The 12,541-nt window shown below is 49.2% G+C and overlaps 1 protein-coding gene across 1 annotated transcript in view; it reads left to right on the top strand.

Annotated features, from left to right (window-relative positions):
- Positions 1-12,541, top strand: part of LRMDA (leucine rich melanocyte differentiation associated) — a 1,147,950-nt gene that overhangs the window by 653,053 nt on the left and 482,356 nt on the right. Inside the window, exon 5 of the mRNA XM_048504168.1 lies at positions 11,147-11,273. Within this exon, the coding sequence (XP_048360125.1) occupies positions 11,147-11,273 (127 nt within the window). The remainder of the gene's footprint in view (positions 1-11,146; positions 11,274-12,541) is intronic.

Below are 12,541 nucleotides of genomic sequence, written 5' to 3'. Positions count from 1 at the left end.
TCACTGCCTGCTGTTCCCCACCCCAAATCTCGCATTACTGGAGGAAGGGAGCCGTTCTTTGCTGTATGTGCAAGATACCTTCGAAACTCCTCACAGCTAGGGAAATAACGTATTTTTCAGCCTCTGCACTGCCAAGATAATGGTTCAAAGTATCTAAAAGACTTGCCCACGAAGTCCGTGGAAAGACAGTGATCTGGGTGGTTCAGTAGATACTGTTTCCTCCAAGCAGGCCTCCATTTGTCTGTCCATGCGGTGGCTCCCTCTCTGCCCACAGCCAGTCGCCTGAGAAGGCTCAGCTTAATATTCATGCAGCACATATACTGCGCCTGCACTCCGCCTCCTGAGAAAGTAAGGTGTTGGACAGGGGTGGTCAGGGGTTTGTTCCCCTCGGTTCATGGCTACGCACTTCCCAAAAGATTGTTAGGCATGGAACAGATCCTTTCGCCGTCGGCTGCTTACAATAATAATCTGCACAGACAGGCATGTCATTGACCAAAGATGCAACGGTGAACCAGGACACTAGGAGCAGTACTTAAGGTGCTACAAAAACTACCGCCAGGACACAATTGGGTCAATTCCTGCTTCCGCTCTTCCGCATGAGTATGCCTACAATAATGCCGCATTGCAGCAGCACTGGGAAAAACCTCCTTTAGAAAGTGGTGTCAGGCCAGCAGCCAAAGCCCTTCCCCTTTTTGTCAGATAATCGCCAGGAGCACCCAGTGGAGCTCCCAGGGGTGCGGCAGTGCAGATCTATCTGGGAGGCTTACAGGGGACTCCATGCAGAAGGCACTGGATTGTTAAAAGCTGAAGCGAATTACCTATAAGAGGCAGGTTGACAAGAAGAGGTTGCCCTTCCCCTCTGGCTGGGCTGTCGGAGATTGGATGTGTACCTTCCACAACAAAAAAACCTCTCCTGGGCTGCATAGGCTTGCCACAAGCTGGGACAGAAGCTCTTTACCGGGAGCCATACCCAGGTGACTAAAGTGATTAATTCGGTAATGGCCGAAAGTTGGAGTTGCCCAAGAGGTTTCGGGGGGTGCACCCAGTATTCCATAGTGAAAGCTTTACTGAAGGCGGCGTCTCCGGACAATAACAAAATGGCATGTAATTTGTGAAGAAGGCTCCTCCGGCCAGAAGCGGGTAAGAGAGGGGAACTACATCAGAGGTAACAAGAAAGTCGCATCTTAGCTGGAACTCCCAAGTCTACCAGAAGAGACTGCAGAACTTGGTGGCATGGACCCACTTCCCAGAGGGGATGAACGAGTGGGTGGACGCTGACATGTAATAGCCATGGAAGCCACGCTTTAGTAACGGGCGCTTCCCATAATGTAATAACACACAGCTGCTCCATAAAAGGCATACCCAGAATGCCCTCAGGATCCGTGAGGGGAGGCCTTTTGGGGCCGGGAAGCCGTCGGGATGGTAGCCCCTTGGCTCATCCCTCCTCCCCTTCCAGCCTTCCAGGAAAATAGAGAGTTAAAAATGCAGCCACAGCTCTCCAAGGTGCGGCCTAAGCCCTGTCTTTTGTCATGTTAACTCTATATTTGAATGTGGGTATTCTTCCCTTTGTTATCTTACTGTAATTGCAGCTCTGGGGCCCAGCTAGGGGTGGGCAGATGGCTGTTCTGGACTCCATCCTGATCCCAGAAAAATCTGAAATGCAGGGGCATATACTGCCCATGGGGACAGGGGGTCAAATGACCCCGGGCATGACGGCAGAGGGGGGGCTTGACCCCCACCTCCCTGCGCAACCGGCACTCCGTCTAGGAAGAGCTGCGGGTTGGCACTGGGGAGGTGCCGAAAGAAAGAGCTGGCCTGCTCTCAGGGCCTGGGAGGGCAGGAGGCGGCCTTCAGGGAGGCGGGGGGAGGGTTCAGGGGGACGCTTGGATGGGTGCCGTCCTGCTGCTGCGGTACCCATCCAAGCCACCCCTGAGCCCTGCCCCCAAATGCAGGGGGGGGAGCCTGGAGCAGGTGTTGTCCCCAGGTGCCATCCCCCCTGATACGCCTCTGCTGAAATGGGATAGTACTGAACAGTGCCATAGGAAGGGGAAATGGTGCCAGGGGTGAAATGGCAGCCATGACCCCTGTGTGCCCCCCGCACACACACCCCGCACACCCATCACTTACCTTTTTAAAGTACAACAAGCAGCCTGCTGCGGTCTGTGGGAGCTGCTGCGGGCTGCGGAGGCTGCTGCGGGCCGTGGAAAAATATAGGAGGAGGAGGAGGAGGAGAGGGAGAGGGAGAAGAGGAAGAAGAGGAGGAGTTTGGATTTATATCCCTCCTTTCTCTCCTGTAGGAGACTCCAAAGGGGCTGACAATCTCCTTGGCCCTGCTCCTCTGAATCTCCCCACCCCACAACAAAGCGCACTTGCCTTGCCCATGAGGTGTAGGTGTGGGGCTGAGAGAGCTGTGAGCTAGCTCCAAGGTCACCCAGCTGGCGTAATGTGTGGAGTGCACAGGCTAATCTGAATTCCCCAGATAAAGCCTCCACAACTTCAAGCAGCAGAAGGCGCTGGGAGATCAAAACCCGGTTCCTCCAGGATTAGGATACATGCGTAGCTCTTAACCTCCTAATGCCACTGTTGCTCCCTTGTGAGGATATGGGGCAGGGATAAACGTGGGCCTGCAGCATGCATGGTTTAACATGGAGCCCCAGATATGTGTTTTGTTCCCTCCTTTGACGAAAGGCGCGCGGGGTGTTGAGCTTTAATTTTGACTGTTCTTCCAAATGGCATCATTATTGCAAAGCTTCAGCACTGATGACAGGGTAGCTTTTAAAGCTCGCTGCAGATTGCTTTTTTTTTTCTAGTCCATCATCTTGGGGCTCCACAACATCTGCCCTGCCAAGATGATGAGGGGAAGATTTCTTTCACATGATACAGACGGCTGTTCTTTCTTCAGTCCCCGTTCTCTCCCCCCCCCCCCCCCCCCCCCCCCGGCCACTGCCACCACCTTTCCTTCGAGGGCCCCTCATGTTCTGTCTCTTCAGGGAACCAGGATCCTAGAAAGCGCTGGAACAGGAGAGACTGTGATCTCCTGCTGAAATAATTCCGTCCACTCTGAAGGTTTGGGGCTTCTTTCTTGGCCAAGGGCTCCAGACAGGGGAGTGACGCTCAGGAGCTCTGGGTTCCAAAGCTGGCAGCTTAGAATTGAGACAGCAGTCTGCTCGGGGATCCTGCTTGTCGCTCCTGTACTATGTCAGCCTGGTCGCCGATCGCATCTTTCACTCCGTCATTAAACATTTGCTGATTTTCTCGCTGTGATGTTTTCTGCACCTGAATATTAATCTTTTCTCACCTTGCACTTAGCCGGGCTTCTCTGCTCCCCCTGAACTTTCCTCTTGACATATTGTTTCCTTCTGTTCCCATCTGCCTTGAAAAGAACCCCTTGTCTGCCGAGCTTTTCTGCCAGTAATATAAGATGGAAGTATATTCCCCCACTGAAAGACGAGGGCCATCAAAGCCCCTCGGAGAGTTCAGGGGGCAGCCGGGGGAGCTGAGAACATTTTCAGTCTCCCCAGACGACTAGCTGAGCTTGACAAATTGTTCATTGGGGGACATGTTGTGCTCGGCAAGGAGGCCCTTTTGGGTTGTTGTTGTATTAGTATTACTTTATTCGTTCCTGCTGGCGCAGTTCTGCGGAGTGCTGGCATTCTGGCTGGCGATGGATTTCACCGCAATAACAAGTATGGACTGTTTCCTTAAGGATTTACAAGGTCACACTGACCCAGCAGAAGTGGGTAGATTCATGGGCACTTAATTTTGTTGTGTTTTGTTTCGGGGTTTTTTTTGCCTGACTCTCTCTCTCTGTGTGTGTGTGTGTGTTGTGTGTCAGTCCTCAACTTTCCCAGAATAACTTCATTCCATCAGGTCCAGATCTCTTTGAGAAGAGTCCTTCATGGTTGGAACTTCCAACACATTTCCTCCCTCATAGTTCTGGACACTCGTTGTTACCTCTTCCAAATACCACACGGACACGGCCTGATGATGAGAATGGCGGTCTATATAAACTTGGCATTTGTCGGAAACGTTATCAATCGCCTTTCTGTTTCCTGCCAGGAAAGGATCTCCTACTTCCTCCCTCCGTCTCCAACAAGTCTGCTTCATATCTGGCTGTAAATAGCAAATAATTGACTGGAGTTGATATTATCACTTTCCTGGGCTGTTTTTTTTTTTTAAAAAAGAAACATTGATTCATGCCATGCTGTGCCATGCTCTGACAGCTTCCTTTTTTAAACAAATAAAGATATGTGTGTGGGTGGGTGTTCGGCTAGCCAAATTCCATCCGAAGTTTGGCTGTCTTGCCGAAACGTTCTGAATCCAGGCCCTGGCCCTGCGTGTGCGGGAGGGTGTGTGCTTTTCTGAATGGCTTTACGAACCTTGCGTTTAATTCATTTGTTATCTTTTGCACATTGGTGAAAGAAGTCGTGGGGTGGCGTAAAAGAAATACATTTAATCAATGAAATAAAATTATCCATCACAAGAAAAAGCTAAGGTATATGAAAAACTGCAGAACATCCTAGAGAGCTGACTTTATATTGAGTCAGACCAATGATCTGTCAAAGTCGCTCTCATCAACTCTGGATAGCTGCAGATCTCAAGCGCAGATCTTTCACATCAATCACTGCCTGGTCCTGTTAACTAGATACACTCAGGATTTAAGCAGGGAACTCAACTGTCCAGGGTTTAAGCAGGGAACTCAACTGTCCAGGATTTAAGCAGGGAACTCAGTTGTCCAGGATTTAACCAGGGAACTCAACTATCCAGGGTTTAAGCAGGGAACCTAACTAATTAGGGACTCATGTTTCCAGATAAATTATTCATACTTCATCAAGCTTCAGTCAGCATGGCCAATTGGCCATGCTGGCAGGGGCTGATGGGAATTGTAGTTCCTGAAGATCTGGAGAGCCGCAGGTTCCCTACCCCTGGTCTAGGGTTTAACCAGGGAACTCAACTATCCAGGATTTCTCCCCTCCTTGGAAGAACTCTATAATTCCCGAAGCCTAAAGAAAGCCCACAATATTCTGAGAGACCCGTCTCATCCAGCACACTCTCTTTTTGAACTGTTACCATCCAGCAGATGATACAGGTCTATCAAAACTAGGACAAAGAGGCGTAGAGACAGCTTCTACTCTAGAGCTGTGGCTATGCTAAACTCCGTGGCTTCGTGTTGATGTGTTTGGGGCTGTGTAGGGATGGGTGGAGGAAGGGGAAAGTGAGGATGGGGTATGAGTCTGAAATTGTGTGCATCGAGGAATGCTGCTGTAAATTTCGTTGTGTGTGCACAATGACAATAAAAATGCTTATGCTTAACCAGGGAACTTTGGCATGCAAACCAGATGCTCTACAATTGAGGTGTCACCCGAAACTCATGAAGGTGCCTTGTACTGAATAAACCCATCGCTCTGTCAAGGCCCAAATGGTCTCCTCTCGTCTGGCAGCAGCTCCGCCATGTCTCAGGGAGAGACCCTTCTCAGCATGCTCTGACAGGTCCTTTTAACTGGAGATGGCTCTGCTACTGGGACAGCAGCCTTCCTTGTCGTGGGATTTATCAAAGTCCTCCCCCGCCCTTCCCAGTCCATTAAGAGATATAATCTGGGCCACCAATTCTGTGTCACCGATTCTTGGCTTTAGGTGAAAGTTGGTGGAAACTCAGGGTGATGGGAGCTGCCCCCTGATGAAATGTGATCTTTATTGACACTAACTTCTTCTAACATATTTTAAAAATCCTGAGAAGGAATGCCCCCAAGATTGATGTGAATCCTTCCTTGATATTCCCCTCATTAGTCATAAAATAACAGCGATGCTCAGTAGCTTTCGTTATGTTTCCAAAAGCGGAACTTCTTCGTTTCCTCCCCCTTTTTAATTTGATACCTGTTTGCCAAATCCACCGTGGAAATAATCAAGAGGTGTATTTAGAAAAAAATGTTTGATGTGTGCCTGCTGTGTTTATGTACTCATTTATTTAAATTTGCATCTTGCCCTATTTTGCATCGGTTTGTATACAAAAACTTGGCATGTGTGATTCCGGACCGTAGCTTGTTTATCATTGCAAAATAGAGCAGTTTTATGTGGAGATGGATGATGGAATGATGCAAAGATTAGGTAGGTTAGTACTGCAGTCCAGGGGTGGTTGGGTGTAATTGTGCCATGACTGAGAATGGCAAGGCCATGGGCATGGATGTAGGTAAGGGGGGGTTTCTCGGGTTTGAACCCCCCCATTCATGTCTGAAGCTCCGCCCCTCCGTTTGTGGGTTTTTGAAACATTTTAGGGCTTTTTCAGTTTTTGGCCTGCAGGGGGCGCATTGTTTAGGCTAGCAGCACCAAACGTTCAGAGAGTGTTTGGGGGATTCTCCTGATGATACATCCCAGGTTTAATGAAGTTTGGTTCAGGGGGTCCAAAGTTATGGACTCCCAAAGGGGGTGCCCCATCCTCCATTGTTTCCAATGGGAGCTAATAGAAGATGGGGGCTACACCTTTGAGGGTCCATAACTTTGGACCCCCTGAACCAAACTTCACCAAACCTGGGATGTACTATCAGGAGAGTCTCTTATTGATACCACCCAGGTTTTGTGAAGTTTGGCCCAGGGCGTCCAAAGCTATGGACTCCCAAAGGGAGTGCCCCATCCTCCATTGTTTTCAATGGGAGCTAATAGAAGATGAAGGCTACGTTTTGAGGGTCCATAACTTTGGACATCCTGAACCAAACTTCACCAAACCTGGGATGTACTATCAGGAGAGTCTCTTATTGATGCCACCTAGGTTTTGTGAAGTTTGGTCCAGGGAGTCCAAAGCTATGGACTCCCAAAGGTGGTCCCCCATCCCCCATTGTTTCCACCCTAGGGGCGGTGGGGGTGTGGCCCCACCCCCGAACCCCCCCATAAAAAATCTATACCTACATCCCTGGCCATGGGGCAGCCGCTCCACTCCCAAATAGGCTTGCTGTGCAGCAGTGAGCAAACCATCGTCGACACTCCCCCACCCACCACGAAAGTGGCCGAGGTGTCACAATGAGTTGCGCCACCAATTTTGCTGGCATGAGCTTTTGCCAGAAAATGGGGGCATTCCCGAACTGAAATCAACTAAAGCTGGCCCCACTCCAGTTAACTGTAAAGGTCTGTTACTCAATAAATGAGACTCATGAAGGTATCAAGAGCTTTATTGAACTGTGTCAGGATCCCAGCAACAGGTAGCCAAAGCTGGGGGCTCTGGCTCCTGTCCCTGGTACCTCAGAAAACATTTTCCCATTGGTATTCCTCCCTCTCACCTTTCTCAAAACAATTTGCAACAGGCAAGGAAGAGTGAGAGCAAGTGGGGTGCCGTGTGGTTTCCAGGCTGTATGGCCATGTTCTAGCAGCATTCTCTCCTGACGTTTCGCCTGCATCTGTGGCTGGCATCTTCAGAGGATCTGATAGTAGGAAGATGCCAGCCACAGATGCAGGCGAAACATCAGGAGAGAATGCTGCTAGAACACGGCCATACAGCCCGGAATCTACACGGCACCCCAGTGATCCCGGCCGTGAAAGCCTTCGACAATACAGTGAGAGAAAGCCTTGTTATGGAATCTTGCACCTGCGAAAGACTCCCCCTTGGTCCCAGGAAGTGGGAGATAAGGGGGGATGTGTGCCTGAATCACGAGTTACAAAGCAAATCAATCGATGGGCCATCCAGCCCCCAAACCGTGCAAGCAGCAGAAATTGCCAGGCTCCGTGGTGCCAGGCCGGTCCCTGGGATGCCAGGCCTAGCGGGAGCCGGGCCTGACAGTAACACCCCCTTTGGCTTGGATGTGAGCTCCTTCGTGGGAGAAGCGCTGCCACAGGGCTCTCTAGCATCAGCATAAGTGCCCCTTTGCCCCGGTGCTAGCTCTGGAATCAGCCCATCTGCTGAGTGGTTTCAAGCTTCTCTTCTGGATTGCAATAATAATACAGAATTGTAAACTGTAATAGTATTGTATGCTTTGATATATACGTATGTGGCTGAAAGCAAAGAATCCGTCCCATGGAAATGGTATCACAGGGGCTTTCCGCACTACAGAAGGGAGCTAAGGTCGACTCGGTTCCCTTCAGTGGGGGGGCAATTCCAGGCTGTCTCACAGCAACTTACTTGGCCCCCTGGAACCGAGCTAAGTGGGCGGGATCATCTTGGTGCCTGCTTCGCTCCTCGATCATGATTGGAGCTTGTGTTACCACGGGAAACGGGAGCGTTCTTTTTTTTTTACAGTTTTTACAGTTTACAGTTACATGCCCGCCACAACTCTCCCGTTCTGTGCATGCCACAAAAGCGGCTCCTGATTGGTTGAACGGATGAGGTGTCGTTTCGATGCGTCTGCACTTCGAAGCTTCGAAGCGGTATCGACCTTGTTCCAGCAGAAAGGTGCAGTTCATAACTGCGACAGGGATATCGCAGTTCTGGGGGGGGGGGGAACTGAGACAAAACAACGTTGAGCTCGGTTGCAGTGCGGATACATGAGGTGAACCTAAATAGAAACCAGTACAACTCTGTCAGTGCAGAAAGCCCCACAGAGAACTTTCTGACCGTCAGGGCTGCTCATCAGTGGAATATACAGCCTCGGAGGGTGGTGGAGTCTCCTTCTTTGGAGGCTTTTAAACTGAGGCTGGAGGACGATCTGTCAGGATTCCTTTGATTGTGCCTTCCTGCATGGCACAGGGCTGGACTGGGTGATTCTTGTGTTTTTTCAAAGTTTATAATTCTATGATTCTATGAAATATCTTGTTCCAACTGATGTTCTGAGGACGCTGAGAATTTCAGAATTTCTAAACAAAAAGAATAAATGTTGTGTTGGGTCAGGGATGGAGCGAGGGGGGACTGTGCCTCGGGTGCGCACGCACTCTGCCCTGCCCTGCCCCATTCCAGAATGCATCCACCACACTGGGGGAGCCCTTGGAGTGTTGCGCCCTCCCCCCCCGCCCTGTGGACGCTACCCCACTGTGTTGGGTCCAAATTGTGAAGTTGGGACCATAAGAGAAACAATACCTTTGTACCCAATCCAACATTTTAGATCCATCCCATTATCTATAAACGCGAAATACCACTCACTGACTCACTGACTGACTCATGCACAGAACTAAAAAACCACTGAACCTACAATGTTGAAATTTGGCACACCGTTTCATTATGTGGTTTAGGTGCTCACTAAGAAAGGATTTTTCAAAATATTCAATTTTACTCGAGTTATTACACATTTACTGTTTTAACTGCTCACCTCTGGCCATCTGCGCGAACATTCTAAGGGCAAACCAGCCCCTCAGTCCACAGACATGCTGCACGAACATTCTAAGGGTGACAGAGGCAGAGTCTTTGGCAGAAAGCCAAAGGAAGGCCGGCAGTGCCTGCAGCGGGGCAGCAAGCTGCCTTTCAGCTCAGGTTGGCCGCTCCCCTTTGCACTGCAGGCAGGCTGGAAGGGAGACTGCCATGGCACCCCTGTTCCCAGACCCCACCCTGGAGCTGGGAGAGGCCAGTGCTTTGCAAGGGAGGGTGCCGGCAAGAAGAGGGCCCATGCCTGGTTGGTGCCTATGGCCAGTCTCTTTGGAAAGGGAGCTCTTCTGTGAGGCTGAGCTACTGGGGAGGTCTTCTGCAAAGGTCTTCTCTCTCCCACCCCATCCTAACCCAGCAGAAGGCCCTTGGAAAATGAAAGAGTGAATAAAGCAAGTGCAAGTCAGGTTTGATGGATCCAGATGAGTCTTATAAGGTGGAACTTGGTTCAACATTAGCAGACTGGTCATTACCATTATCGAAAGCTTTTCCTTTAAGGCTGGCGGAAGGCGGCGGACAGCGTGCGTGTTTTAATGGTTACTGTCAGCGATGAGAGAATTTTCCCTGTCCATACTCATATAGTTTGCAATTTCATTCTGTCTGTTGTTTTGTGTCTCCTGCATCTCACTTTGATTTCGATACATATCTCAGCTTAATTCTGGGACTGCAGCATATGCCTTATTTGATACCCCTGATAATCCCTTAAATTCAACTGTCTCCATTCCTCTTCTACTCATGCCCAGATGTGCATGACAAACCACTGCAAAAAAAAGGAGAGCAATCTTGTGTATCTATGATTGTATCAAAATCTGGTATGGATTTAAAAGCAAAGAGCAAGTTATGTTCATTCAGAGGAATATATACTTGTGTTATGATACGTTATCAAGAACTCAAAGTGAGTCCTATTAAATTCAACATATGAATTTAATAATGAATTTAATTTAACCCAGGGCTTTAGCTTTCATGGACCTCATTTGATCTAACGCATCTTTATTCTGTTAATCTTTTAAAGTAGGGCTGGCCAACCTATGGTTCTCCAGATGTTCATGGACTACAATTCCCATCAGCCCCTGCCATCATGGCCAATTGGCCATGCTGGCAGAGCCTGATGGGAATTGTAGTCCATGAACAACTGGAGCACCATTGGTTGGCCAGCTCTTTTTTTAAAGTATTCAGAGCAGTATTCAAAGCTTTTTCCTGTCTCTGTTTTATTTTCACAACAACCCTGTGCTGTAGACCAGTTGAAGAGAGAGTGTAAGAGAAACTAGCCCAGGGTCACTCAGCTTGCTGGTGTGATTGGTGTTTGGAATATGCTGCCACAGGAGGTGGTGATGGCCACTAACCTGGATAGCTTTAAAAAGGGCTTGGACAGATTTATGGAGGAGAAGTCAATCTATGGCTACCAATCTTGATCCTCCTTGATCTGAGATTGCAAATGCCTTAGCAGACCAGGTGCTCGGGAGCAGCAGCAGCAGCAGAAGGCCATTGCTTTCACATTCTGCATGTGAGCTCCCCAAGGCACCTGGTGGGCCACTGCGAGTAGCAGAGAGCTGGACTAGATGGACTCTGGTCTGATCCAGCTGGCTTGTTCTTATGTTCTTATGTTCTTATAAGTGGAGTATAAGTTAACACAGAAAATAAACAGCGACACAAGTGCCTGGGAAATGAGGCAAAGATCGGGGTCATTGTTTTGCTAACCTCAAGAGCAAAAAAGTTCAAAAGAAAAAAGACTAAAATGTATTGATAAAATACAAAGTCTTTCTCCCTGCGTGCTTATTGGAATCCTTGAAATTGAGGACCATGTACTACAGGCAGTAGGGTTTATTGACAGAGTTCTTCTTTTAATTGTTATTTGTTTTATTTCAATAACAGGTATTTTGTTTTGAACAAACTGAGCAACTTGAAGTTTCTGGATTCACGGAAAGTCAGCCAAAACGAGCGCGAAGAAGCCGTCCTGAGAGGTGCTTTCATGAAAGTGGTGAAGCCGCCGGATCCTAAGGTCAGGCCTAGTAGCTGTGACAGAGTCTTTGACATTGTGTTTCTGATGCTTTCTTTTAAAAATCTTGCTGTTGATGCTTGAAGTCGTTACGGTGACGCAACGAATGGGCGAGACGCAGCGATGTCAGGAAACTGGTGGAGAGAAGCCAGCGGCTCTGGCTAGTCTGCCGAGCTGGGGTCCCTGGCACCTTTATTAAGGGTTTGGGGAAGGCGGGAGAGCGGGAGAAAGTTGCGCAATTCATGACTCAGCGGAGGGCTGCGTACGTGCAGGGAGAGACGTTCCTCTCTGGGTCGAATCCACATTCGGGCATCTTGTGACCCGGGTGTCTGGGGGATCTCGTGATGTGCATACGTGTGAGTCCAGGAGGGGACAGATGGCGCAGGCATTCCTGTGCACTTTCTGAAGCTCTACTGGGTTCGCTAACGCACCCCTACAGATGCTATTTTGAATACTAGTCTGCTTTTAAAATTTTCCTAGAGCATTTTTTCTGGGCAGTAACCCAGGTGAGGTTGTCGACCGAAGTGTCCTCTGAAGGACTGTTGCTTAGCAGAGGGGGGTGGTGGTGTTTTGCAGAAGAAAGGCAATTATTGCAAAATATTGGGTTGCTGATTGAGGAAGGTCTGTTTGCCTTTCTGGTCCCGCCCCCTTTGTTGCTGTGGAGAGGCAGAGGTTGTGAGGCTTTGAACTCTAGGGCTCCTCCTTGTCAGAGGCCTTTGCTGCGAGACAAAGGGCTCTTGGCCTGTAGTGCTCAGCTTGGGGATCGGGCCTAGGGACCAGAAAGATATTTTTACATCCCTATATATGTTGCCAAGGTTGGCTTTAATAGAATCATAGAGTTGGAAGAGACCCCAAGGGCCATCCAGTCCAACCCCCTGCAACGCAGGAACACACAATCCAAGCACTCCCGACATATGTTCATTCCCCCTCTGTTAAAAACCTCCAAAGAAGGAGACTCCACAACTCTCTGAGGCAGTGAATTCCACAATCGAACAGCCCTGATGGTCAGGAAGTTCTTCCTAATGTTTAGGTGGAATCTCTTTTCCTGCACCTTGAATCCATTACTCCATGTTCTAGTCTCTGAGGCAGCAGAAAACAAGCTTGCTCCCTCTTCGACATGACATCCCTTCAAATATTTAAACATGGCTATCATGTCACCCCTTAACCGTTGCTTCTCCAGACTAAACATCCCCAGCTCCCTAACCCTCTCTTCATAGGGCATGGAGTCCAGACCTTTAACCATTTTGGTTGCCCTCCTCTGGACATGTTCT

The sequence above is a fragment of the Sphaerodactylus townsendi genome, linkage group LG07 (assembly GCF_021028975.2).
Source record: "Sphaerodactylus townsendi isolate TG3544 linkage group LG07, MPM_Stown_v2.3, whole genome shotgun sequence".
NCBI lineage: Eukaryota > Metazoa > Chordata > Lepidosauria > Squamata > Sphaerodactylidae > Sphaerodactylus > Sphaerodactylus townsendi.
Note: the sequence above shows the minus strand (reverse complement) of the source record. Positions and strands in the feature narration are given on the sequence as shown.